At 40.2% G+C, this 27,165-nt stretch overlaps 1 protein-coding gene and 1 long non-coding RNA gene across 11 annotated transcripts; one reads left to right on the plus strand and one right to left on the minus strand.

The window, feature by feature from the left end:
* Positions 1-355: 355 nt before the first annotated feature.
* LOC135575349 (uncharacterized) lies at positions 356-2,327 on the minus strand. The gene is made up of 2 exons (XR_010465932.1): positions 2,041-2,327; positions 356-1,660 (listed from the first exon to the last, which is right to left on the minus strand). It is a non-coding gene; the product is annotated as an uncharacterized LOC135575349 (long non-coding RNA).
* Positions 1,951-25,144, plus strand: KEL (Kell metallo-endopeptidase (Kell blood group)). 10 transcript variants are annotated; one of them, XM_021292723.2, is made up of 20 exons: positions 1,977-2,158; positions 2,258-2,410; positions 4,191-4,256; positions 6,590-6,731; positions 8,197-8,400; positions 8,958-9,082; positions 9,911-10,057; positions 11,221-11,283; positions 12,256-12,444; positions 12,843-12,988; positions 14,218-14,341; positions 14,827-14,937; positions 15,980-16,078; positions 16,632-16,709; positions 17,148-17,251; positions 18,199-18,309; positions 19,961-20,028; positions 20,286-20,443; positions 21,233-21,328; positions 23,548-25,144. In XM_021292723.2, the coding sequence occupies exons 4-20, from the start codon at positions 6,713-6,715 to the stop codon at positions 23,722-23,724; spliced, it is 2,019 nt and encodes a 672-aa protein (XP_021148398.1). In that variant the 5' UTR covers positions 1,977-2,158; positions 2,258-2,410; positions 4,191-4,256; positions 6,590-6,712; the 3' UTR covers positions 23,725-25,144. The 10 variants fall into 10 exon arrangements, with proteins under 10 accessions (XP_005506368.1, XP_064884891.1, XP_064884916.1 ...); XM_005506311.3 differs by lacking the exon at positions 4,191-4,256 and having other exon boundaries at positions 1,951-2,158; XM_065028844.1 differs by lacking the exon at positions 8,197-8,400 and having other exon boundaries at positions 1,971-2,158.
* Positions 25,145-27,165: the final 2,021 nt, after the last annotated feature.

The following is a 27,165-nucleotide window of genomic DNA, read 5'->3' on the forward strand; positions in this document are numbered from 1 at the left end:
AACATCCTATACATGCTTATAATAAGGTTGTGATTCAGATATCATACTTTTCAAGATGTGTCCTGATTAGTTTACAAGGTCTGAAAAAAACCATCCACATATACACATTCGAAGTATTTCTAGATAGTGTGTGGGGGACAGTCCTTATGGTGTGGCAATATCATACATGGTGTGGTAACATTTTGTCAAATTATGTAGAAAAATTGCATTTAATCAAGAGGAGGTAGAGGACCTTTTTAAAAGATACAGGCTCATGAAACCATGTTAACTCCAATCATAGCCCATCAGTATATAGACTGAAAGGCTTCTTTGGCCTTTTCAAGTTTCATATTAAAACTGAATACTTCACTCAAGGTTTTATTAGTTGCTTTAATTTAAATTACATTGTGTTCAAAATGATCACATCCATTTTCTAATCAAAAAGGCAATAAATTCCTTAACCAGAGAAATTCTAAAGCTTAGAGAGTATTAATTAGAGAAAACATAATTACTTAAAGCTTGGGAGCCGTGAGATGCTGTAATGATGAAGATTGAAGAGTTCAGACATATAGATAAGACAGATAAATAAACTGCATATTGTCATGAACAAATCTGTCCAGTCAGTTTACAAAGATATCTCTACTGTAAGATCACTTACAGTTAAACTGAGTCAGGTTGCTACACAAATTTTCATACAATTTCTTTGTCTTTACTATCAGCGCAGCTACTGAAAAGCCTTTGTAAGAGAGTGCTAGAACTGTAGCTATTGTGAGAAAAGATATAAAGTAGAGAAGAGAGGAAAAGGCTCAAAGGCAAATGTTACAGAAACACGGAAGTCTTAAAGCTATGTTGAAACAAAGGATTATAAGGTCTGATTTTTGTTACATGTTCCATTCCCATTTCTCAGTTTGCACAAAGATTTGGGATTTGACTAGCTCTATTTGTTAGACAGTATGGATCACAATGATGTTTCTACCAGTGATTCAAGAGTTGTGACTACCAAAAGAGCGTCTTTTTACTTCCACTAAATCAAATCCCAGTCATTTATGCAAAAAGTATTTGCAAATTGGATTCTGATGTTAAGCTGAAGGAAAGTGACCTATTACAAAGAAAGAAAGATCAGCAAGGACATTTTTCTGCAGTACACAACAAACTTTTTTACAGTATTCAGAGCTATTTGGTAAATGTAGAAATATATAGCCACCAGTGACGTGAGATGTAGAAAAAACTGGGAGCAAGCAACTAGTTTCAGCCATGTAAGAAGTCTATTGTCACAGTATAACCAGTGTTGTTTCAAAATTATGCAAGTACTACACAAATAGGAAAAAATCAGATTGATGAAGGTGGGAAGAAGATTTGGACTTTAGGACAGAGACCGAAGATTTTAGAATCTCTGAACAACTGAACAGATACCCAATTATCTTCAGATTAGTGAACCAAGACATCGTATTCCCCTGAGAGACTAGCAGGGCAGGAAGGTAAGCAGTTGTGCTCTGGTATTCTGCTTGTTTCAGAAGCTGACACCAATGGGTTCCCACCATCTCTCTCAGCTCCCAGCTGCCACTTGAGAAGGTCTCAAGTCCCAGTGTCCACTACTCAGTTTCTGATGTCTCAGGGAAAGATCCTGGTTCCTAGTCCTCAAAGCAGATAAAATTCCCTCTGCGATCTTTCCAATATGCACCTTTAAGGAAACAAAGACAGGCTGGCCATCACCTGAGAAGCAACAGAGAGCTGTAAACAGAATCAGTAATGAATAATTTATTTCATGCCCTATAATGCGAAAGAATGCAAAATGCATGTGTGTTCACCCCTTGAATGGACTTTCAGATGCAGACGAGAGAGAGTAAACAGAAAGTCAGCACATTGGCCTTAATTTAGCAGGAGAAAGAGCACTGGGATCCATACCTCCAGGGCCCAGAACAGCAGGTTGAGGCACACTACTAGCAGTGAGAATATCAGAACACAACAGGCTTGTTGGGTGGGCAGGATATTAAAGCTGTTCGAGAGAAAAGAAGCAGCAAGTAGTTGAGAAGAGGCTGGAGGAGATAGAGAATTGCATACTTCTCTTCAAAAAGATTTCCAAACAGCTGCAAGAGGCAGAAAGACACATGGGTCACAGGGAGACACAGAAGGGAACAAAACCCATTTTTTTGAGAAGCAGAGGTGTTTGGCAGAAAAGGTGGGTGGAGAATTGCAGAAATGTATCTGTTTCCCTTCTTCCCATTTTCTTTAAGGGTGTTTTTTTCAGAGCTTTTCGTCTCCGTTCTCCTCCCCACAGCAATCAGCCAAGCTGGGAAGAAAAGATTGTCTCTGAAAGTAGCAGCGTGTCTTGGCACAGAAGACTGATAGCAAACAAGTAAACAGAGTTTACAAGTTTGGTAACTGCAGGAGCAAAGCCTGCTCAGTGACAAGGATGGGCACTCTTCCAGAGGTAAGAAAACAGGTCTGTCTCGCAGTCTGCTGAGGTACCTTCCTTGTACCCCTGTCTTTTTCTTTCCCTGTCATAGCTACATTGCTTATAGTTCTAGGGAACTGGACCAGTTTCGGTTTTTACAGTTTGTATCCAGAAGGGGCTTGTCCAGGTCTGAGAATTAATGATGTGGGATGTGGTGTGAGGATTTAGGGCTCCTTGCCCTTCCTGTTAGTCATCCTAATAGCCATTCTGAGGTTGTATTCAGAACTGTTTGAAGCACTGACCAATAAGTAGTAATAGTAATAATAATCGTCATCTGATTATTTGCATCTTTTATTTTATCCCCATTTTTAAAAAAAAATATTTCAAGAAAGTATTTCTTTAGAAACATGCACATTTTTTCCCAGCAAATGATTGTGGGTAAACATGTTATAGTTTTATGAATGCAAGAATGACATGGTAAGCCAAATTACTCCCCCTCTATTGCGGTGTCCTTTTGTCGATTTGATGTTTTATATAAATAACTAGTAAAATGTTAATTGCAGATTTACAGACAAATCACCCTGAACTGAACTGTGACCTCAGGGTTGCTAAAATGTACAAAACATTCAAGGACAATAGAGACAAGTAAGGTTTTCTGTGTAACTGAATAATATATAAAAAAGAAATGTGTATGTTTTATCACATTGAGAGTTGTTCGATGTTGCAAGAGATGTGGCTGTAATGGAAATGGTCACCTTATATTATCTTGTTTGTATTTTTCTGGTTGAAGAGTTCGCAGAAATATTTGGTTTGTATATCCATTTTCATATTCATATTTCTGTGTGATAAAGACCAGATGACAGTCATAATTTTAAATAGTTATTTGCCTTGGTTATGCTTCAAACTTTTAGTAGTCCTGAATTTAATTCAGCAAACTTTTTGTTTATTTTCTCATGTTAGCAGATACTATATTTTGAACACAGACTAAAATATTATTTCTCAAATGGCATTTAATGTGCTCAATTTATGTGTAATTTGCTGACAAAATATAAATTTTAGAAAATGTCAAAGCTTTTGTGAGTATTTGGGCAGTAGTCTGGAAACATGTAACCCACATAACTAATGTGGTAAACACAATTTGGGGAACAGCCAGTCACTAATTTATGAATAATCTACCGGCTGAAAAAGAATACCCCTAAACTGTCTGGTAAGTAATTGTGAAAAATAACTCTAAGTCTCCCTGCCTTTGATGTCTTTATTTTAATTTACTTTATTTTCATTAAAGTTTGATGCTTCTTTTTTTTTCTGTGACAGAACTAAACCCTGGGAAAATGCAAGGGAAGAATTAGGCAGAGAAACACCAACCTCCCTGCAGAATTCAGGAATGGTTCACAGAAAGAAGGAGATACTGAAAGAAAATAAAATTCTTTGGCTGATTTAGTCGCATCAAACAGTCCTTTCCATAGTGATAACAATATCTGTCAAGATTCTGCTAGCCTAAGTCGTGCTCACATTTGAATCATATAGTTCATGTAGTACATACTCTCAAAAATATTCATCATATAATTGAGAACACTTACAAGTCAGCTTTTAGTGATTTTACAGGCATTTGATCTCAGCTACAGTGAAACCATTTACATTTGAGGCACTTGCACATGCTTAAAAGGAAAGCATCAAAGAACTGAAACTGCACTATATATGTATAAGGGTGCTGAAAGAGCAAGTATTTGTCTGTCTAGATTTCTCTAAGTTGTTATAATGAAAAAGATATAAGGGACAACTAAGTATCCACCTCTTTTTTTCTCTGTTTATTTAGGTCCACAAGTTCTCTCAAATCCAACCCCAATAGCAGAGGCAAGATTAGGAAAACACCTTATGGAAGGTGAAGTGTTTGAAGAACACTTTTTATCCTTATAGGTCACATAATATAGACCTTAATCCAGTTTCTAAGTAGATCTACACCACCGATTTTGACTCTCCTGTCTCTTCTTTTGGGGTATGCTATTCTCTTGGAGCAAGGTGTTCTCAGCCAGGTACTTCTCTGTTTCACATTGGAGTTGTGAGAGGGACAGTCTGATTCTCTTACAGATTTAAAAAGATCTATTATTTGATGCATTTTCCATTTCAAAAGGAACATAATGTATAGGCCCCATATAGACCTACTCTTAACCTGAGGTTGGGCAGAAATTGCAGTGACTGTCTTCAAGTACCTATTTCTTGTTAGTATCTCCACTGCCATGCCATTTAGTACTCAAAAGGGAGAAACAGATGTCCTCTGATAACATGACACCAAAGAATTGCAAAATTATAAGTATTTCATAGTAGGAATAGACCAGATTTTCAATGTGAAAAAACCAAAAATGCTATTGCAACAGAGAAGTCAGGAGCATTGTGAATGTCAATCATTCACTCTCTCCTAAATGGTGACAGATGAGGGCTTCCATGTTGAAGAATGCTTTTTCTTTTTCCTTTTCAGCCAAGCAAATTTTCTTTCACTCACTTCCCTGTCATACTGTTAGATCATGGCACTTACTCCATACTTGAGGAGTAAAAGCTAAAGTGTTTTATTACAGGGCATACAAAAGGAATTTAGATTCCCTCCTTTATACTTTGCACACTGTACTTTGCTGGTACTATCATGTTCTTTATCTAGCACCTATTAACTCCAGGATTCACTTGTATGTACTTGCTCTCCATTTAAGTACTCCATATCCTGCCTGAAGAAGTCAGGAGGATGGGATTTTAAAGGGAGAAAAGCAGTTAGCTATTTAACTCTTGTTAGCAGTTGCCAGGAGTCAAGTAAGCTGACGTGCTTTTGGGATGGTCCTGTTAATGATCAAATAAAATGCATGCTTGAAAGATAGAAAATGATGAGGTCTTGTTTTCTGTTTCTTTCTGTTAGTGCTTTTGTACAGGAATTGTATATAGTATATTAGGGAACATGATTAACAGCAGACTCATTAATTTCCTTAGCCTTTCCTCAGGTGAACTGGTATATTCTGTGAGGTACTTCATTCTTGTAGAATTTTGTTTCATTTCTTCTCATGATTTTGGTAAAGATTTATGTTTTCTGGTTTTTGACAAAGAAGATAGATGCCAAACATGGTGGCAAATGCAGTTTAGCTGCAGCAAGGGCAGGCGAGGGAAGACAATACAGAACCTGAAAGTCATGAGAAGGCAGGCAAGAAATGACTTTACCAGCAGGGGGTGCACCCCCACAGTACAGCAATGAGGGGAGTAAGGCAGGGCTGGTGACAGTAGTTTGAGTCAACCAAGAGTGTAAATTGTCAGGTAAGTCCACTGTGAGGAGGTAGGTCCAAGGTAAAACCCGCAGAATGACATTTGTAGATGAAGGTCAGTATCCAGATCAATGGGGTACATGGCCAGCCATAGGGATGGCTGCTGTTGTAGCATAGCTCAGATGGAGATGAGACATGAGAACTGCAAAAAGCAGCTCCCAAGTGAAGAAGTGGGCACCTCCACCAAGGCTGCTACTAGCTTTTTCTCAACATAGTCATCTAGCTTCCTTTGCAGTCAATTGAGAAAAAGACAGGTGAGTCTGCAGGATGCTTCAGTTTGTCCTAAAACAGCTGTCTAAAATATAAACTGTACTCATAAGGTGCCTAGCCTTTTCCACTGACTAAAAAGACACACCTAGATTATGGACACAAGTGAATTTAAGTGAGATAAAACCTGTCTGTACATAAGATCTGCTCATTGACTTACAGTTTACCGAAGTTTTTAGAATAGGGCAAACCTTTTCTCCCACTTGAAATGGACTAAAGGACTTAGGATGCAGGAATTATTTCTTGAGTAGAGATCTGGAATTAGTGCTCAGATTGCCAGACTGTAAGAGAATAAAGAACCGCCAGTCCTAGCCATCCTGTTATTAGTGTTGTGGGCTCAAAAAGCTTTGATACCTTCAGAAGATATATGCAAGGTGATTCCATAAACCAGAAGGAACTATGGAGGGACAGACCTCCTCATGGCAAGATGGCTTTTTGATGCAGAATTCATAACACTTTTCAACAGCTGTAACTAGAAAAGGCAGGGAAACAAAGGAGGTGAGGAAGCCCCTGGGAGCTGAGTCACTTCAATTACATGTATGACTGTTGGTATTCTGGCACTAATCCTATGACTGCTTTTCTAGTAGATTATTTGGAAGATGAATTTTTCTTTCTTCACATTTTCTTTGTCTCCTCTTTCTTTCTTCAGACCGGTGACGAAAAGCTGAGAACAGGTGCAAAGAAAGAACGATGCCTTCAGGGGAAAAGCCTACTTCTGTGTACCCTTCTTCTCAGTACTCTCGTTGGCTTTACACTGCTTATCACCTACATCATGATGACTTGTGGCCTAGGTATAATATGTGATATAATTTTCCTTGCTTCCTCATCCACCCCCTTTCTTTTCTATGTGCCTCTGTTGTATATTAGGTTTAGCATCTGTGTTAAGAATCAGACTTTCAGAATCTCAAAGAAGCATAACATCAGTTGTAAAAAAGGTATGTTGTTCTGCCTCTGTCTTGGGTCATAGTGGGGAGAGATCTCTACACCTATCCTCCTCCTCTGCCTGCCATTTAAGACACCTGGGCCCAGTTTTGAAGGAAAGCATCATTATGTTGTCTTGCACCTCATCATCATGTCACGCTCTGTCTGCAGTCACCTCCAGGAAACTCAGCTGAATCTGAGGTTTGGAGCTTCTCTTCCACCTTTCCATCTCTGACTTAGTAAGTCTAGTCCCAGTTTTCTAGCACAGACCAGTGCAGTCATAGTGTAGAAAGAAAAGTAATAGTCTCTTGGTAATGGGGAAGCTGTGAGCACAGATCAGAAATCTTAATTTGTCTTTCAAATTTGCTGAACAACTGTCTGCAGAATGGTCCTTACATACGTTTATACATATAGAATTCTCAGTCCTGAAGGTGCATTTATATTGGTGGATACAGACATTCCCTGCTCTGAAATAAAATATTATTGACTATTCATCTAGCATTTTTCTTTATTCCTTGCTATGTGTTGGGACACCATTCTCTACAGAGACCAAGGGAACACTGATAGTTTAGATCTTGTCTATTTTCACTCTACCTACCTCCTCCCATGTCAACTGTTGAAACCATAGTATGGAAAGTCTTACTTTGATTTACAAGTGGCTTATTTCAGTAAATAATTGATCTGATCTGATGTTGATAAAAGACACTGAACCACAAAGAGGATGCATACCAAGTGATTCGCAGCAGTTTAGATAAAGGGAGTTTTAGATAAAAGCGAGATTTACAATAAAATCTTTGTTCTATTTTAACAAATGTAATTGCTGAGAAATGTTTCCATGCTTGAACATCTCCCTCCACATTTTAAACTAAGCTCCTTACTTTCTCTGTGCTATGTCCTTTTGCTTCATGTGTTGACACCATCTATTGCTACTGGTTTATCATTTGGCCAAATTTGGCTGATTCAGAGAAAATACAGTGAGAAACCAGAATAATCCAGCCTGTGTCCACCTAGATAGTATGAACAGAGGACACCACCTCTGGAATTATTACCTGTCCATTATTTAAAGAATCTCTCTTATAAAGTGCAAAGGCAGTCTTCCTGTGAAGTGGAAGACAGAACACACCTTGTTCCATATTCAACAAAACCTTAGAAGGAATTCAATAGTCTGCATACAAAGGAGTTCATACCAAAAATAAATCTTTCAGGGGAAGTGTCCCACAGATAACTCCTCTGTTGTTGTTGTTGTTGTTGTTGTTGTTGTTGTTGTTGTTGTTTGGAGTTGTTCTCACTCTCCACTGTCACTGCTCAGTTCTCTCCTGTTTATTTCCTGCCTAGGATCCTGTGATGCTGAGCTGGATCTTACACTGTTGGCCAGACTCCTGAATTCTAGGAATGACACTGTAGACCCCTGTGAGGATTTCTACAAATATGCCTGTGGCAGCTGGGGAGGCCAACACTCAAGCAAAACCACAGAAGAATCACTAAATGTATTTGATATGTTGTTCGAAGAAAACCAGTTGATCCTGAAAAGGCTTTTAGGTAGGGACAGATGATTGGTGTGTTATGTTCAACACCTTACTCAGTCAGAGCTCAGAAAACTAACAGCAGAGCACAATCATTCCTAATAGGGACTGAGTCCAGTCTCTTCGTTCTTCTATCACTACAGGTACAGATTTATTCTTGAGCATGTCATATTACACTAGCTGAATTTCAAGCATTTTAGTTCCCCTTGTCAAATGTAACAGGTGAAGGCCACACTTCAAAATTCTGACAGCAACCTAAAACGTTTTCCTGTTGCCTTGTAAAAGTAGTCCCTTTATTCTGTGCTTGTCTGAATGTGTACTCTGGTTATGTGCCCTGGCTCCATGTGGAACTGAAATCTGGATATGCACCACCTTCCTGTTGTGCTCCTGTTTCCATGCAAAGAACTCACACATTTAGCCTCAGGAAGCATCATGGCACTAGAAGTTCTCTTGCTTTGAGTCACTGTGGGGAGTGTGGATGTATTTACTAGATTGTTCTGAATCAAATTGCTTACAACCTTTCTCTGCTAATACTGCCCCAACATTTTTTTTTTTTTTTTTTTTTTTCCTCAGAGGGTCCACAGTTTGCGATAAGAGGCTCAGCTAAGGAGAAAGCAATTCAGTTCTATCACTCCTGCATGGATACCCAACAGATAGAATCCCAAGGAACTCAACCATTGAAGAACCTCCTAAATCAGGTGAAAGCTTATGCTATTTCCTCTCCCTCCAGAAGAAAATTCCTGAAGGGAAAAGGAAAGTGTGAAGTTAGGGGCATATGGTCCTACATGGTAGAATTTTGCTAGCATCTGGTCCTGAAAGAAGCTCATGGTTCACAGCACAACTTCTAACTGATAAATTTTCTAGCTTTAAGTGCTGGTTTATTTTCTGACATCAGGTACCTGAATCTTTCCCTATGACCTTACATGTTACAAAATGGATGAAAATTTTGTGTCTAAGATCTGGTAGCCATCAACTACTCTGGGCTACAGGGGAGTTTTGTTAAAGAGGAAAATGCTTCTCTTTCCATTCTGGGAGTGCCAGCGAGGATTGTACTTCTCCCTACCAGTGAAGGGCTTTTATTCCCTGTCCCCAAGGAGGATGCAGAACCTTCCAGCAGAAGGAACAGTGACTGCAGGCCCCCTGTGAACCTGTTTGTCAGGGAGACGGGACCTGTAGTCCCTGATCCCTGATGTCCTTCTGGGTGGCTTTAGAAAAATGAGAGTTCTTTCCTCTTTCCTTCTTCTCCTGCTTTTTTTCCCATACACCTTGTTCTGTTGATAATTATATTTCATTTTCTCTGTCTCATTTTACAGTTCTTTGCTTTCCTTAAGTGAAAGTAACAGATTGTTTTAAAATCAACCGGGTATGTAGAAATCTTCTTGAGTTTCCCATGTTGCTATTTGCACCTCTCAGTTGTCATAATGACTGAGCTCATAGGAGTAAAAAAAGAAAAAAAAAAGATTTTGTAAATATGGATCATACATGCTTTTCTCACCTGCTGTCATGCTGTCTCTCTTCCTCTCTAGTTTGGTGGATGGAATATCACAGGTATGGGGAAAGCAAAAGATTTTAATGAAACTCTTCAGACTCTCATGGGCAGATACAGCACTTTTCCCTTTTTCAGAGTCTATGTGGGACCTAGTCCTTTTGACCTCAAGACGAGTATTATTCAGGTGAGTGGACTAAAGAAAAAAAAATGAACAGGTAACACTGGGAATAAAGAGTCAGTTACACATGAGACCTAATCTTCCTGGTCTTGCTCAACTTAAGCCTCTGTTCTTTGAAGAAAGTTGTCCTAATTTCAGTAAACTGATTGATTTTATTACATGAAATTACATAATTATGTGATTTATGAATTACATAATTATGAAATGTATTACATAAATTTCTGGAACATGAGCAGATGAAGAAAAATAAATTGCTTACTTTCTCTCATTTCTTCTGCCTGACAGTGTAGATTGTACTTCTTCATGGAAGGGTCTGGTTCTTCTTATGTTCATGGGTATGACTAGTACCATAATGGACTCTAAAAGTTCTAAGTGTACTATGAATTTTGCAATTCACTGTTGTGGTTTAAACCTGGTAGGTAGCTAAGCATCACACAACTGCTCATTGACTCCCCCACCCAGTGGGATGAGGTAGAAAATTAGAAGGGTAAAAGTGTGAAAATTCATGGCTTGAGAAAAAGACAGTTTAATAATTAATTAAAAATAAAAGAAGTGATGCAAAAACCCCCAGTTACTCAGTACCAACTGACCACTGCCCAGTCAGTTCCCAAGCAAAGACAGCCCTGTTCAAACTCCTTGACTCCCACATTTATTTTTGAGTATGATGTCATATGGTATGGAATATCCCTTTGGCCAGCTGTCCCAACTGTGTCCCCTCCAAACTTCTTGTGCACCCCCATCTTACTTGCTGGTGGTGTGAGGAGCAGAAAAGGCCTTCATACTGTGTAAGCACTGCTCAGCAATAACTTAAACATCCCTTTGTTATCAACACTGTTTTCCTCACAAAACCAAAACACAGCCTCATACAAGCTACTATGAAGTTATTTAACTCTTTCCCAGTCAAAACCAGTGCACCATGTAGAAATACTTAACAATGTGGTTTACATTTGATTATCAGACACTGTAGATTTGTAATGAGCTTTAAATGAGCTTCAGAACATGATAGATCCGCAAAAATTACTACTTAGCAAACATTCTCCAAAAGTAAAAGCAATTTATTAACGTTTCAAGTTCTGTGACACAGGTATTAACAGAGCCTGATGAGCATATCCTCACATTTCCAGTGGTTTTGGAAATAACGAATATTTCTTCTTTATTCCTTTTTGCAGATTGGCCATCCTGAGTTTGAGATACCACCTGAGAGTAAATTCAAAGAGAAAAATTATCTTGAGGTAACATATCAGAGGCAGAAGAAAGGTAAAAATAGCTATTTGCTGTAGGGATCTCCTTGAATTGCCTCCTGGTTCACAATGGTCTGTATCCACGGGTTACGGTCAGTGACCTCTGAAAATGTCTTCAGAAGAAATTATTTACAAAAATCTACTTTTCCAAAAAGATAGTTTGTAATATGTGACCCATTTTTAGATGCCAGGTTCAAAACTTCTAGTCTAGAAACTGATTGTTATAGTTTCAGTTTGTATTTGCTAAGTAGTATGAACCTGTGCTTCCCTCTAGGTTTCACCTTGAATCAATGTTTAAAAAAATGCTCTTGTCCAAAGTAAGCCTTTATAACTTAAAATCTGTGTATTGGGGGAGGGGTAGTTAGCATTTTTAAAGTTATTTTAAAATGTTTTAACCTAAGTTGGGGAAACAAGCTTTGGGAGTTATTGCAACAAAGTTAGTGTCATCACAGCTCTGTCATTTTTCTGAACTTTATAAAAACTGAGTTGATTTCAGTTTCTCAGTCTGACTCTTTCAGAAGAGTCCTCAAAAATATGTCTGTCTACTGATCTCAAGCATTCCTTTGATATCTCATGAACAAAGAAGCAAGAAGCTGGCATTTTTTCTCCATCAAAAAGACTGGCTCATTATATCACTACATCTCCCTCTTTTGACTCCAGAGATGGCAGGCCTACATCTTTAAAATTATTCTGGTGTTGAATATAATTGTAAGCTGATACAAAAGTAACATTTTGGGAATTCAGTGTTCATCACTGAGAGAGGAGCTGTACTTGGTAATCAATTCCACATGAAGAATTACATTGGGATGTTGCAGTGAAGAAGATAGTTTTAGGGATGGGGCTGCAGTGGTTTTGGAATGTGGTTTATATATTCAAGATGGATAGTTGGATGGATGGGTGAAAGGATGGGATCACTAATTTTCAGTTGTGTTTCTCCCGCTGGTCATATGCTCTATATTGCAGGTTCTCCGTGTGTATCTCTCATATTTGAAGAAACTGGGTGGCCTACTTGGAGGGCCACAGGATGTTCCTCCTGATTCCTTTTCCCTTACCTTGTCCTTCATCTCTAACCTCCAGCGAGTTGTCACCCCGCTGCAGGAAAGACAGCAGAGGGGGATGCTGTTCTTTCAAACTACCATTAGGGAGCTGCAGGTATCAATGCTTTTTGCAATTGAGAAACACAATTACATGTGACATTCACATTCGGAAGATCTGGATCAACAGAGATATGAGATACTCTGTTTAGATGCCATTCCCTTGCAATTTACACTTGGAGTCTCTTGAACTTTAAATAATCTGTTAATTCAAGGTCCTTTATTGATAGCGGTTGGACTTTTCAAGCTCACAACTCTCTCCACACCCCACTGCTAATTCAATTAAAAAAGTCAATTCTCCTTCTCTTCTATAATCAATACCCACATCATAAACACAGCTTAACTTGTTGAAAGTATCTGTTAAGGCTATTAGAGAGACTATCCTTGTTTCCCTCTTATTTCTTGTCAGTCAACTTAGATTCATAGCTCAGCATGTAAGCTTTGTTTTACTTCTAGGAAAAGGCACCTGCTATTGACTGGCTGTCATGTCTCCAGGCTGTCTTCCATCCTATGCCAATGAACCTCTCTCAGCCAATTGCAGTGCATGATATGGATTACTTAAAAGGCATGTCACAGCTCATTGAACAATGGCATGAGGAAAGGTAGGAATCAATATCTGTGTTTGTAGTTGTTCATGTCTCAAGAAATATTAACTTCAGATGCCATAAATTAGAGGACTGTGTTAGAGGCTGCTGAATCCAGTAGCCTAATAATTGCAAGACTGCTACAGCTTTGTATTCACAGGTTTAGCCAGCACTAAGGCTTACCATAAATTCCCAATAGGCTTGTACATGCACACATCATATATGTACATGGATAAATATACATGTGTCACACAGATCAACAAAGATAGAACACAGTGTCTTTACTGGCAACCACCCACCCATAGGACTCATACAAACAAGAACAGCTCAGACGGCATGATCATATTCCTCCTCTCCAGTTGATCAGGATTGGTCTACACTAATGAAATATATGAAATATAGATATGTATATACACACACACATATATATACACATATATATATACATACACAATATGGATCAGTCCAATAGCTGGTCTTAGATATTCAAATCCCCTGGTGTCCATGGCTGCTGGCACCCGGATATATGAATCCCTGAGTCTTGCAGCCCTACTTTGGTTGCTGGTACTCTGGTCTCTTCCTGTCACAAACATGCATATACAAACAGATCTCTCCAGTAGCTGGTCCAAACTGCTGGTCTTTCCAACAGACAACTCTCAGACCCCTGCTCTCTCCAGCAGCTAGCCTGAATCGAAGTCCCTCCAGCAGTCAACTCTCAGACTCATTTTCTCTCCAGTATCACATCCCATCCCCACACATGAAGAGTAGAATGTTATTTAAGAAGAGCATTTAACAAGATAGGACAGATTCTGGTGACCATGTGCAAGGCTTAATCAGACATATGTCCTGGCAAGCTACAAGTTTATGCTCCACCCTCCTACCACCTTTCCTCTCCAGTTTTCCATGTGTGTTCCCCCCCAAATCCACCACGGTCTTTCCCTTTCCCTGCCTTTGATCATTCCTATAAACATCCTATAATAAATCTCAGTTTCACACAGTCCTAAAAATGCTCTTTCTCCAACTTCACACAAAGGATCATGTGCCCCAGCAGGCAGTTACCCCTTGAGTCTTCAGGATGTTCTGAGGAGAGAGTTCCTTTGGTTGATTCATGTCAAATCCTCCTCCTTTGATAGGCCCAGGTGCACACCATACATACTTCATTGTCCTTGTCCAGGTTACTAGGGTTTTTCTGCCTCATAGTGACCAGCCTTCAATCTTCAGTCTTTTTAAATGTCATTTTCCTACAGGGTCCTTCACATTTATATGATTGTTTGTCTGGTTGGGAATCTCTCCCCAGCCCTTGACAGTCGATTCCAAGATGCGCGCCTGGAGCTGTCTAAGATTCTTTACGGAAAAAAGGGATCCAGAATGGTGAGCCAGCTATTAAACATCTTCTTCAGTCTCCGCCATGGCTGCACACCCCAGGACATGCATTTTGGATGTTCTCTTGATGCCTTGTCTGGATTGAGTTCCTTTGATCTGTGGAGGAAAATGGCCCTCACCAGGCCTTTAAGTGCTTCCTTTTTTTCAAATAAATGTGGGAGTAGACATGACACATGAAACTTTAGAGAGCTAAATGCACTGTGTTACATGGGTTACCTTTCTTCTATGTATTTGTCTCAGCTAGCATATGAATCTTGTGAGAAAGTGGGATAAATAATAAGGAAATAAATGTTTTACTTGATTGAAGTTTTCTGAGGAAGCTTAAATGGAACTACATTACTCATCATTCACTGCTGTCACTTTTAGGTAGCAGCCTATATGCTACTGACTGCACATGTGCATGCCTTTTGACCGTCTTCTTATCTCTTTGTCCTCAATCTCATGTGTCTCCATTTCTTTCTCTGTTCTTACAGATCCCAGCTGAGCGCTGGAGGAAGTGTTTGACTGATACCAGCTCTTTCTTTGAACCAGTTCTAGGGCAGATGATTGTGCAAGAAATTTTCCCTCAGCAGACCAAGAAACTTGTAGGTATTCATCTTCTTAACCCCCAGGTGGAGTTCAGCTTTATCTCTTTCTTTTTTTGACATGACAACTTTAAACCATATTAAGACAGCAAAATCATGTGTAGGTTTACATATTCCTGTACTATACACTTCCCCTCCCTTTTTTTTTTTTTCCCTGAATGAAAGATGTCAAAATAAGACATTGCTGTCATTGCTAAAATACTCAGTGCTAAAATACCAGTTATTATCTCATTTAGCTCAACTGTTAGCAAAGTCATGTGTGCAATGCCAATACCTATGTCAGCCCTAAAACTGCATGCAATCTCAGTGTGCTTCCTGAAATGACAGTATTAATTATATTAATCACCAATCTGACATATTTAAATAAGATTTTCAATTGTGAAGCCACTGAGCCATCATATGACCTGCTGTACAGGAACAAATCAATGGAAAACATTCTGAGTGGATCCACAGTAAAAGGGACACATGTCTGCAGTGTGGAAAAGATTTCTTTTTTTTCTTCTTTCATGATAAGAGTTATTTTTTCTTTTGAGGGAAGTTAGAGTAGGCACCAGGTTTTATTAAGAGCTTACAGTGTGTAAAGTGACAAGAGTTAATAAACCCAAGAAAATTTAATGGGAAAACTTGTAGTGGAGTACAAAGCTGAATGCACAAAACATAACTTTGTGAAGGAGAGAATCAGGTTGCCATAACTACAGAAACACTAGCATGAAATACTTGTAGGTACTATATTTTCGTTTAACTCAAGAAGTGGGGCAACCATTTGGTCCATTTAGGATCCAAAAGGGGTTGAACGAAAAAGAATTATGTTTCCTTCATTGTTGCCATGAGAGGCAAGATGAAAATGTTTTGGAGAGAATAGTGAACCCTGTGAGGAAACACTGAATGTCAAATAACTTTAGCCTAGTTTATTGTAGAAACTGAAATCTTCTCTTTCATCACATTATTCTGTGGTTGAATTGCTGGAACATGGGAAAATGGTAGCTAAGTCTGAACAATGTTTTTCTGCAGTTCTGACCATGCCTTCTTTTCTATGTGGTAGGCTGAGCAGATGTTCTCTGAGATCCGAGATACACTCTACAGCCAACTGGATCAGTTGGAGTGGATGGATGAACAGACTCACCAAGAGGCTAAAGTCTTGGTGCGTGCAGAAGGCAGAAGTTACTGAGGCCTTCCTTTCCCTGAAGCCTTTGGAGAAGGAATGGAAGGGGCCTGCACCTTCAGATATTCCTACGTGCTTCTACAGGCACACAATGTTAAACAGATGTCTTATACACACTGAGAACTGTAGGTGGTTTTATAAGTGCCATCAGACGTGTGATCATACATTGATGTGTAGGCAAAGAAAGGGTCAGTGTTTGTTTGTCCATGGATACTCTGAATTAATTGTATTGAGATACAATTCAGATTTATACACCTAGAGAGGTTAAAAACTGTAAAGCTGAATGCCAGAAAACAATACTGTAAAGAAAGAGTAGAACAACATTAGGCTGGAGGTCATTGAGTTAAGCAAGCAGAGCAGCAAGAGAAGATGTCTTGTTGAAACAGAGCAGCTGTCATTTTGGATGGCTGATTTACAGATCTTATTTTAAATTGTTTAGAAGTAGACTTTAGAAAGGACTTCTAGAATGTGAAGACCCCTATTGGTCATGTTTCCTTTTTTTTTTTTTTTTTTTTTTTTGTTATTATTTTAGGTTTCTAAACTGCAAGCGAAGATTGGCTATCCAGCTCACATACTCCAGACTTCCAAATTGAACATGGAATACCAGAATGTGAGCTATATAATGTAAACATGCCTGCCTCATTATTGGCAGTTTACCTGTACTAACTACTATCTTGTCTGCTGCTAAAAGAGGCTATGACCTCTGGAGCAATGCACATTCCCTGCTGTTTATTTTCTGAGAACATATGGGCCCAGAGAACCTTTGTCTATTACTTCTGTATTGTTGCCTATGCTGTCTCCTATTGAAGTGGCTTGCCTGATAGAGGGTGGCTGTGGCCTGATTGTATGTTCTGTTTGGCCTGCAGATAACATTCCTGTCATATCTTAAACTGAAAGTCTTCAGAACTGGGCAATAAAAAACCACAAGTGTTCCATTGGTTTGTCTTATGATGAACCCTCTTTTGACCTGTGGGACTTTTTTTCATGTTGTCTGATTCATTCCTTGCTCATGTCCTATGACAGTCACATTACCTGTCTCTTTCCTTAGCTGGAGATAAATGAAGACACTTTTTTCCTCAATGTGGTGGCTTGCTTGGAAATACTGAGGGAAAATTCCTATTTGAAACTCCTTCAGCATCACTCACAGGAGAAGTAAGTGCCAGATACTGATCTGAAAAATATAACAGAATTACATGCTCATGGACTGAGGTTGGAAGGGACCTGTGGCAATCACCTAGTCCAACCCTCTTGCTCAAAGCAGGATCAGCTATAGCAGGACATTCAGGACTATGTCCAACTGTGAGTCTACATCTCTCTTTTACTGTGGAAGGAGAGGGAGGACAGGTGTCAGGAGGAAGTGCACAGAACTGGACACAATATTCCAGATGTGGTTTCACCAGTCCTGAACAGAGGGACAGAATCCCCTCTAGACCTGCCAGTGTCATTACTCCTAATGCAAGACAGGGTACTGTTGTACTTCTTTGCTGCAAGGCTGCACTGCTGCATCCTGCTTAAAAACGCCTTGAATCTGGCAGCCTGTCTTGTATTCAGCCTGAGTTCATGATACCAAAAAAACCCACCATTGTGGAGGGAGCCCCAGACCCCCGAAAAAAAAGAATCCTTTTTGTCCATGAAGCCTTGAGTAAGGTGGCTAGCTGGTCCTCCTGGACTTAGCAGCAAAGCAAGCAGCAAAACTCTGTGATGATGTGAATTCTGGCAGAGTCACCTCAAAGGCAGGACATAGGATGCTTCAGAAGGCAGGCAGCATTGACAGCCATGCTTGGGACCTTACACCTCCTGGAGAAGATCTGTGCAGGACTTCACAAGAGGTTGCTAGCTCTGACTTACTTGACATGGAAGTTGTGAGGGTGAAACCCTTAATGTGTATGAAAGCTAAGCTACTATCTCTGACTTCCGTAAACAAGTAAAGGTTTATTTCAAATACCTTCAACACTAGATAGTGTGAACTTCATAATTTGCTGCTGCTGTATTAACAGTTGTACTGAGCAGACCACTTTTTGCAAGCACAGTGGAGGAAAGTAGCAAGATATGAGATAAGGGGTTAATACATTCTCTCATTTCTCTTTTTCTGCTTCTAGCTGGCATGTGTCCCCCTGGGCTGTGCAGTCATACTACTCAATAACACAGCACATGGTGGTCTTTCCTGCTGGAATGTTCCGCAGCCCTTTTTTCCACATGAAGTTTCCCAGGTATGGAGGCACTGCAAAGGTGGAAGCTGGTTGTTTTCAGAAAGAACCCTAACGGGTCTGTCTTTAACATAGTTTTCTTACTGCATCCCGGAAAGACACAGATCAGATAAGCAATGTTTTTCTGATATTAAAAGCATTTACCACAGCTGACTGTAAAAATATTGATTGATGTAATTTTTGTATATTAATGGATAGATATTTCTCCTAATACCATTGTACTGAAAGATAAGCTTACACTGTGGCAAGAGGTTGAAGTTTGAAAGAAAAATGTCTCAGTGTAATTATTTTCTTCATGGTGATCTTCTGCAATTAGTTGCATGACATCGTGCAGTATTTCATGAATTCATTATAGTATGAAAAACAGGACACCTCAAAAGAATAACAGAAAAAAATCCAGTGGTGTGGACTGTCACTTACCATAGTTTTTCTCTATGAAAAAGTGTCTACAGCTTCTTATTCCTTTTGTGTTCAGTGTTAACAAAATGTATTTTTCTCACTGTCCTTCCAGTTAAGTAGGCTGGTAAGTCAAACTTGGACAGCTTTTGTTGAGTTGGCATGTCATTTTCTCAGACGATGCTCCAAAGTTTAAACTTTATGGACAAAAGCCAATTCAGATGACTGTGAGGATAATTTTGAAAATAAGAAGTCAGCAAAGCAGTACAATTGTTATAGAATCATTGAATGGTTTGGGTTTGAAGGGACCTTTAAATGTATCTAGTCCAATCGCCCTTCCATGGCAGGGGCATCTTTCACTAGATCAAGTTGCTCAAAGCCCCATCTAGCCTGGCATTGACCACTTCCAACGATGGGGCATCCAGAACTTCTCTGGGCAACAATTATTAGGTATCAGCAACAGAGCTTCTGAAAGAGCAGTTCTAGGAGAAGATGAGTTGTTTCATTCTTGTCACTTCCTATTGAGTTCCCAGTGATGTAATAATGATCTACAAGAATAGTTTCATACTTCAGCAGCATTAGTCAGTGCATGTAAGAATGAACCCATCATTTCATATTACGCAAATACATTTTGATTGTACTCTTACTGTGTGACTCTACATTCATTGCACAGAATCATAGAAATTCTGATTGGAAAGAACTTCTGGAGGCCTCTAGTATAACCTCTTTCTTGTAGTGAGGTCACCAATGCTAGACCAGAGTAATTATAGCAAAATTTTCATTATATTAATTTGTTTTGCCAGTTTTATGTATCAGTTTTCACTAGGCATCTGTTGCAAGGTTACTTCTCTAACCATCTTGCTTTTCTATGATTATCATTGCAGTTACTGTTTGTGTAGCAGTTCAGCCAGTAGTGGGCAAATAAGAATATATCTCAACAACAATACCTGTAATTAGAATAAATAAATGCAGAATCTTGTTCACAGACTCTTCATAATTATGATGACTTATTAGCTATGAACACTTTAATGCAAGCTCATAGTACAATTTTAAGCATTGGTAGAATAATTTACACTTGTATTTGCCTTGTTACAGAGTGTACCACTTCTAAGAAACAATAAGTAAGTAGAAAGTTCTTCTGTGTGTTCTCAAAGTAGAATGCTCCTGTACAGCTCACAGTTGTACTCAACAGCTATAAAGAATGCTCACCTGCCCTCTTTTTCTTTTCAAAAGCCCTCTTTTCATGTTTATTTTTCAGTGCTGTGAACTTTGGAGCCATTGGGGTCTTCATGGCCCATGAACTTCTTCATGCATTCTATGGTTATGGTGAGTATGGGCCATGGTATCTTTGTTTACACTTCTAGGTCCCCACTGCTACTTTCCCTCAGGGGATCTTAAATCCTGGTCTCTGTACCAATGTATGCATATATTGTTAACGATATTGTTAATGTAGATGAAGCTAAGGAAAACCCATTCCAGGCCATGCTGACTACTAAGAAGAGTAAGTGATTAATGTGAGGAATACAAGTGAATGCCAGAAATACCTTTATTTTCTAAGTTGTTTTTTTTTTTTTTCCCCACAGTGCAGCCGGGGGGCTGTCCAACATGCAACAGGAGTGCACTACAGAAATCTATAGACTGCTTGGTTGAACAGTATGAAAGCTATGGCTTTAAGGTTAATGGTACTTCTACACTATTGGAGAATACAGCTGACACTGGAGGGCTTGCCATCGCTTACAAGGTATTGTAGTCTACTTAGTTCTCTAATCTCATAGTCCTACCACACAAATCAACTGCCATGACACAAGACTGTTTTGCTGCATCCCTATCCTACATGCTGCTCCAGTTCCAGAGTTCTTGCACGCTTGTGCCAGTGCAGCATGTGCCCCTTCTGTCCTCTGCTATTCCAGACATTGATTTCTCAGAAAGCTTTGCTCATAACCTCCTTACTTCCATGTAAGACTACTTCTCCCTTTCACCAGTTCTGGGATGGGCCTTTCCACATTTATGTCATGCATACAAAAGCATGAACCAGAATTCTGTGTGATGGTAAAATGACTCTATAACGATGTTTTCAACAATACTTAAGTCTAGAAAGAATTTTTTATTTCCTCATGCAGTAGTTCAGTAGTTTAATTAATTGCAGAGTGCAGGGTGCTCTGAAATCTCTAAATCCACATTCTTGCTTGAAGAATGTTGGGAGTTAGAAAGTCCTTAATTTTTATTCAAATATTTGTGCCTTTCTTTGAAAACAGTTCTCATTTTTTCATAGTGCAGTCACCTTGTCTTCTCTTACGATGATTTGTGTGTGGTAGTGCCTGAAATGGGAAGCTAAGGAGTTGTTACCCTGTTATCTTAGAGTTATTAGAGGCATGGCCAGCAGCAGGGAGTGTCAGACTGAAGAGGTAAAGATATAAACTTGCTAATTTATTAAATATATACTAGATTGATATATTTCATTGACAGAAGACATGGTTTTGGGACACTATCTGAAGGGGAATTTATTATTATTAATTTTCTCTCTCCACAGGCCTATAAGAATTGGGTGAAAAAGCACAAAGAAGAGAAGGATTTACCTGAGATTGGACTTTCACATGACCAGCTTTTCTACCTCAGTTTTGCTCATGTAATGAATGCTAGGCTAGTCATGCATCTCATTCTCCATTGTTTTCCACGTTATTACAGTTTGTCTTGCTCAATATTCAATTACTTTTTCACCCCTTCACAGAACTGGGAATGACCAATGTTTCTGGAAGTTTCAAAATCTTATTTAGAAAGCTAAAAATCACATACAGGGCCCCTAACCTCTTATGGGTCTCAGAGCTAACAAAAGGTCTGTCTACAAATATATCTTTTACAACACTCTGAAATCTACCAAAATTAAGATGTGGTAGACAAATTGTGTCTGGGAAAGCATGCTTCATTGCGAGCTTCTGGTTACTTTTTTGCTCTTGTAAGCAATGTTACACATGGAAAATGGAATTTTCTAGAAAATGCGTGGATCTCTCCATCCCTTTCTTCATCCACCTCTCTGTAATGGTGAATAACTAGATGTCATGTCATTATGAGTAACTGATAGTTGAAAAAAGAGTTTAGAATATTATTTAGAGATAAAGAACATGCACATACAATTTGAGATTTCTGAGGGAACCTGGTTTAGGGATTTATGCAGAGTTGTGCAGCTGTGTGTAGCTGCACAGTTGAGTTCCTTATGGTAGATTATTGGATTTCTGTGCTCAGAGATGTCACATCCTTATAAATCACTGTAACTGTGCAAAGGGAAAAGTTTTGTGCATGTATTGTTATTAAGTCAGAGCAGTGTGTAGAAAAGCACTTCTGAAATCACAGATTATTGGGTCTTGGTGGCAAGATTTGCATTTCAGAGACAACCTGGCAGCTACTGCATCATTTGTTAATGAATAAAGACTGAAGTCACAAGAGTGAAGACCTGGATTTCCAGTTTAAAACCAGTAAAGTCACATAACTTTCCATAACTTTCCTCCAATCTCTCGAGTATTAATGGGATGTTGTGTAAGTGCTCTCCTTTCTTGATAGGTACTCACTGCTTTTGCTTAAGAAGCTGAATCTAGATAGTGGGACTACGTCTATACCATTATTTTACATGGAGTCCAAGGTTGCATAAGCCTGAACTCCAAGGTGGTCTAAATTCCCTGTATTCTGGACTACCCACTACAGAAAAAAAAAAAGCAGATGGCTTGTCAGATAGGGAAATGGGGACAAAGAACTTTAGGGAAAGGGAAAACAATCAGAAACAGTGGTGGTAAAAGTAAATATCTGGACATTATTGACACCCGTATAAGTGTGTTTCCTTGTTTAACCCAGCAGCCTCAGCCACATGTGCAGAAGCTTGAGGAGCCTTAAGTCTTGTTCCCATGAGGACTTTCACAGAGTGATTAGGGTTGGAAGGGACCACCTAGTCCAAGCTGTCTGCTAAAGCAGGTTCACCTAGAGTAGATTGCACAGGAATGTGTCCAGGCAGGTTTTGAATGTCTCCAGAGAAGGAGACTCCACAGCCTCTCTGGGCAGCCTGTTCCAGTAGTCTGTCACCCTCAAAAGAAAGAAGTTTCTCCTTGTGTTTAGACGGAACCTCCTATGCTTCAGTCTGTGCCCGTTGCCCCTCATAGTATCAATTATCACCACTGAAAGGAGTCTGGTTCCATCATCTTGACGTCCAGCCTTGAGATATTTATAAATATTGATGAGATCCCCTCTCAATCTTCTCTTCACCAGGCTGAACAGACCCAGCTCTCTCAGTCTGCTTTCATAAGAAAGGTGCTCTAGGACCTGAATCATCTTTGTAGCCCACTGCTGGACTCCCTCCATTAAATCCTTGTCCTTCTTAAACTGGGTAGCCCAGAACTGGATGCAGTACTCCAGCTGCAGCCTCACCACGGCAGAGTAGAGGGGGAGGACAAACTCCCTCAACCTGTTGGTCACACTCTTCTTGATGCACCTCAGGATACCATTGGCCTTTTTGACCACAAGCGCATATTGTTGACTCATGGTTGACCTGTTGTCCACCCAAACTCCCAAGTCCTTCTCTGCAGTGCTGCTTTCCAGCAGGTCCACCCCTAACCTGTACTGGTGCCTGTGGTTATTCCTCCCCAGGTGCAGGACCCTACACTTGTTGAACTTCATTAGGTTGTTCTCTGCCCAGTCCTCCAGCATGTTGAGGTCTCACTGAATGGCAGTACAGCCTTCTAATGTGTCAGCCCTTCCTCCCAGTTTGGTATCATCATCAAACTTGTTGTTGGTGCACTCAGCCTCTTCATCCAGGAAAATGATGAACAGCCAAACTGACTTCTATATTTTGCTTTCTTTCAGGCAATGTGTGGACATGAGGATCCTGAGAGACTACAGTCTTCCCAGAACACAGATCTGCACAGTCCCTTGCCACTTCGTGTCTGGGGGCCTGTCAGCAATAGCGAGGACTTTGCCAAGCACTTCCAGTGTTTCAGTGGATCCCCAATGAACTCAGACAACAAGTGCCACATCTGGTAGCCTGGAGGGAAAAGGAGGACAAGAGATATGACCCCAGGAAGAGGAAGGCCTGATCCATGACAGTATGACCATCTTCTCAAGGTCCCTAGGCTCTTACTCACTCCTCTACATTCCTCTTTTTGTTATACTTTCCTCAGCAATTGATGGTAGCAAAATTCTTAAACTGAGCTCATAAGGGAAAGAGTCTCCTCCTGCTCCTCTCAGCACTATGTCCCAGATGCCACAACTCTGGGGTTTTACAAGTCTCAAGGTATCATGATCACTAGCCAGTGTCTAGTAGGCAAGAACTTGTTGTAAAGAACTTGAGGAGTTGTAAACATGAGCATTACATTATTAGTTCCTGTATTCAGTACATTTCCCTTTCTATCCAGCAGCCTCAGAGCCATGTTAAAGGGACAGGGCAATAAGCTGGAGCTTGAGGACTTGTACATGTAAGATTGGCTCTTAGGGAAATCCTGTGGGTTACTGTGCAAAACATTCATGTAAGTTACCAGAGAGGGAAGAATGCTCTTCTCTTCTTCTACCAATAAATGGGGATAGATAGTAGGAAAGACAGCATGGCTGCAGCTTCTAGGCTGAAATAATAATAATGGTTACTAAAGGCCTTCCCTGTTCTTTTTTTGTTTCATCAGCAAAACTCCTAAGAGACAAGAGGAAAGCATCCCCATTGGTGGGAGGGGGATTGGGAACTGAGTACCAGTTATCTTTCTTCTTTCTTTTCCAACAAGATTCTCATTTCTTAGTCTCAGTTTAGGGTTGAGGATATGGGTGAAGGTGGAGCATGGGGCAGTCACAAGGATTTGTAGAATTCTGAGAATTTCTCTGGATCCTGAACCTGGTTCTCTCATCCCTATATTTGTACATTTGTAAATATTTACCGCCAAAACAGAGGAGTAGAGCTGCTGTAGGATTTTACTTTCTAACTGAAATTGAAATTTAGGTATTATTTACTTTAGAGGAAAAACAGAATAACAAGTAACAAGTAACATATTTTAGGGTAGCAGGAGAAGTGCTTAAAGCACATTCTCAAGAGCAACCTAATAATTACATCAGTTTCAGGATCTGATAATTAGAAAACCTATACCAATGTTCTAAAATTTGCCAAAGTTAAGTAGCATACAAAGTACTCCTACCTGTTGTATGGTCTTTGAACTGTTCTTGACTATGGGAGAATTTTTATCTTACTTATTATATTGGCTGTTTAGGTTTTTGATTGTTTGTGGAGTAGGTGATGACAAGTGGAAACATACCATACTTTCAATGTAAGCATTGTAAAAATTGTGAAAATCCCAATACTTGTATTAATCCTTTCCAAGTACTGACCAATGCAGCAAAATATGTTCCAGGGACAGACTGTTTATGGATTTTGTTTTCATTAATTAACCGAAATACTAATAAAGTGTTTGCTTCAGAGAAAAAACTTACTTTAATTGCAAACTCTTTCATGACCAGGTCTGTCTCTTTGTTCTCTATATGTACTGTTCCAAGCATGCCTGGAATTCTTAGAATCATAGAATCATTTTTTTGGAAGAGACACTCAAGATCATTGAGTCCAACCATAACCTAACTCTGGCACTAAACCATGTTCCTAAGAACCATATCTATTCATCATTTAAACACCTCCAGGCATGGTGAATCCACCAACTTCTGGGGCAGCCTTTTCCGCTGTTTCACAACCCTTTGCATGCAGAAATTTTTCCTAACATCCGTTCTGAACCTTCCCTGGTGCAACTTGAGGCCATTTCCTGTTGTTCTATCAACTTCGAAAAGAGACGGACACCCTCCTCATGACAACCTCCTTTCAAGTAGTTGTAGAGAGCGATAAGGTCTCCCTTCAGCCTCCTTTTCTCCAGTCTAAACAGCCCCAGCTCCCTCAGCTGCTCCTCATAAGGCTTGTTCTCCAGACCCTTCACCAGCTTCATTGCCCTTTTCTGAACTTGCTCCAGTACCTCAATGTCTTTCCTGTAATGAGGGGCCCAAAACTGAACACAGTATTCAAGGTGTGGCCTCACCAGCGCTCGAGTATAGGGGGATGATCACTTTCCTAGTCCTGCTGGCCACACTATTCTTGATGCACACCAGGATTCTGTTGGCCTTTTTGACCACCTGGACACACTGCTGGTTCGTGTTCAGCTGGCTGTTGATCAACAGTCCCACGTCCTTTTCTTGCAGGCAACTTTCTAGTCATTCTTCCTCAAGCTAGTAACGTTGCATGGAGTTGTTGTGACCCAAGTGCAGAACCTGGCATTTGGCCTTGTTGAACAGTTGGCCTCAGCCCATCGATCCATCTGGTAGACCTAAGGGCCTTGCTAGCACCCCATCCCTCAAATGTTGGCGTGCCACCCTTGGGTTTCTCACTACTGTACCCGGTTTTGTCCCCTTCCCCCTTGAAACCTAGTTTAAAGCTCTTCAATGAGCCCTGCTGACTCCTGCCCAAGGATCCTTTTCCCTCTTTGAGACAGGTGTGTCCCTTTTGTTTTCTGCAGTCCAGGTGTCATGTAAACCAACCCATGACCAAAAAAAAATGCTGCCAGAGACACCAGTCCCGCAGCCTATTGATCTGCGGTATCTTCCTCTATCTTTTCTCATTGTACTGTGCAACTGGAAGGATAAAGAAAGAACATTACTCGTGCTCCTGATCCCTTTACCAGTTGTCCCAAGGCCCTGAAGTTCCTCTTGATTGCCTTCAGATTTCCCTTTGCAGTCTCATTGCTGCCTACCTGAAAAATTAGTAGTGGAAATTAATCTGAGGGCCATACCAGGGCAGGAACTTTTCTTTTTGTGTCTCTAACCCTGGCCCCAAGGATGCAGCAGAATTCCCTAAGAAGTGGGTCTGGTCTGTATATTGAGCCTTCTGTTACCTTTAGAAAGAAGTCTTCTATGACAACAACCCGTTTTTTCTTTATAGAAGCAGTTTTGATGAATGGTGCAGACTGACTTGTCCTCTGCAGCACCTCCAGCTTAGTTGAACCTTCTTCCTCAATATTGTTTTTTGTTTCCACTTGCAGAGCCTCATACCTGTTTTACAAGGGAACCTGGGAAGGTAGGGTAGTCACAGCAGAGAACCTATTCCTTCTGCACCAGGCAGAAGCATGCTGCCATTTTCCCCTGTCCCTTGAGTCACTGTGTTGCACCATGCAGAGAGAGGGTAGGGAGTAATCTGTACCATGTGCCCTGTCTACCTGCTGGGCCTGCCTCAGGGAAGGTAGGGTGCAACTCCACTGGTCTATCTCCCTTTTGCACTCCCTGATACTCCTCAAATTATTTGCCTCCTCCTGGAGCTCTGTCACTAAGCAGAAGAGTTCCTCTACCTGGGCACACTGCCCACAGGTGTGTTCAATGCTGCCATCCAGTATTGGTGTAAGAGCCAGGCACACCCTGCAGCCTGACACCTGGGTGCCAGCATCTTCCCACCGGGCCTTGGTCTGGACAGCTGCATCA

The sequence above is a fragment of the Columba livia genome, chromosome 1, assembly GCF_036013475.1.
Source record: "Columba livia isolate bColLiv1 breed racing homer chromosome 1, bColLiv1.pat.W.v2, whole genome shotgun sequence".
NCBI classification, from domain to species: Eukaryota; Metazoa; Chordata; class Aves; order Columbiformes; family Columbidae; genus Columba; species Columba livia.

Bases quoted from the DNA above. Each gene is read 5' to 3' on its own strand.
- KEL (XM_065028793.1), top strand. From the start codon at position 2,393: ATGGGCACTCTTCCAGAGGTAAGAAAACAG. The intron at 12,989-14,217 runs GTAGGAATCAAT...ATTTTCCTACAG, and splicing joins GAACAATGGCATGAGGAAAG to GGTCCTTCACATTTATATGA. The intron at 14,938-15,979 runs GTAGGTATTCAT...TCTATGTGGTAG, and splicing joins CTCAGCAGACCAAGAAACTT to GCTGAGCAGATGTTCTCTGA.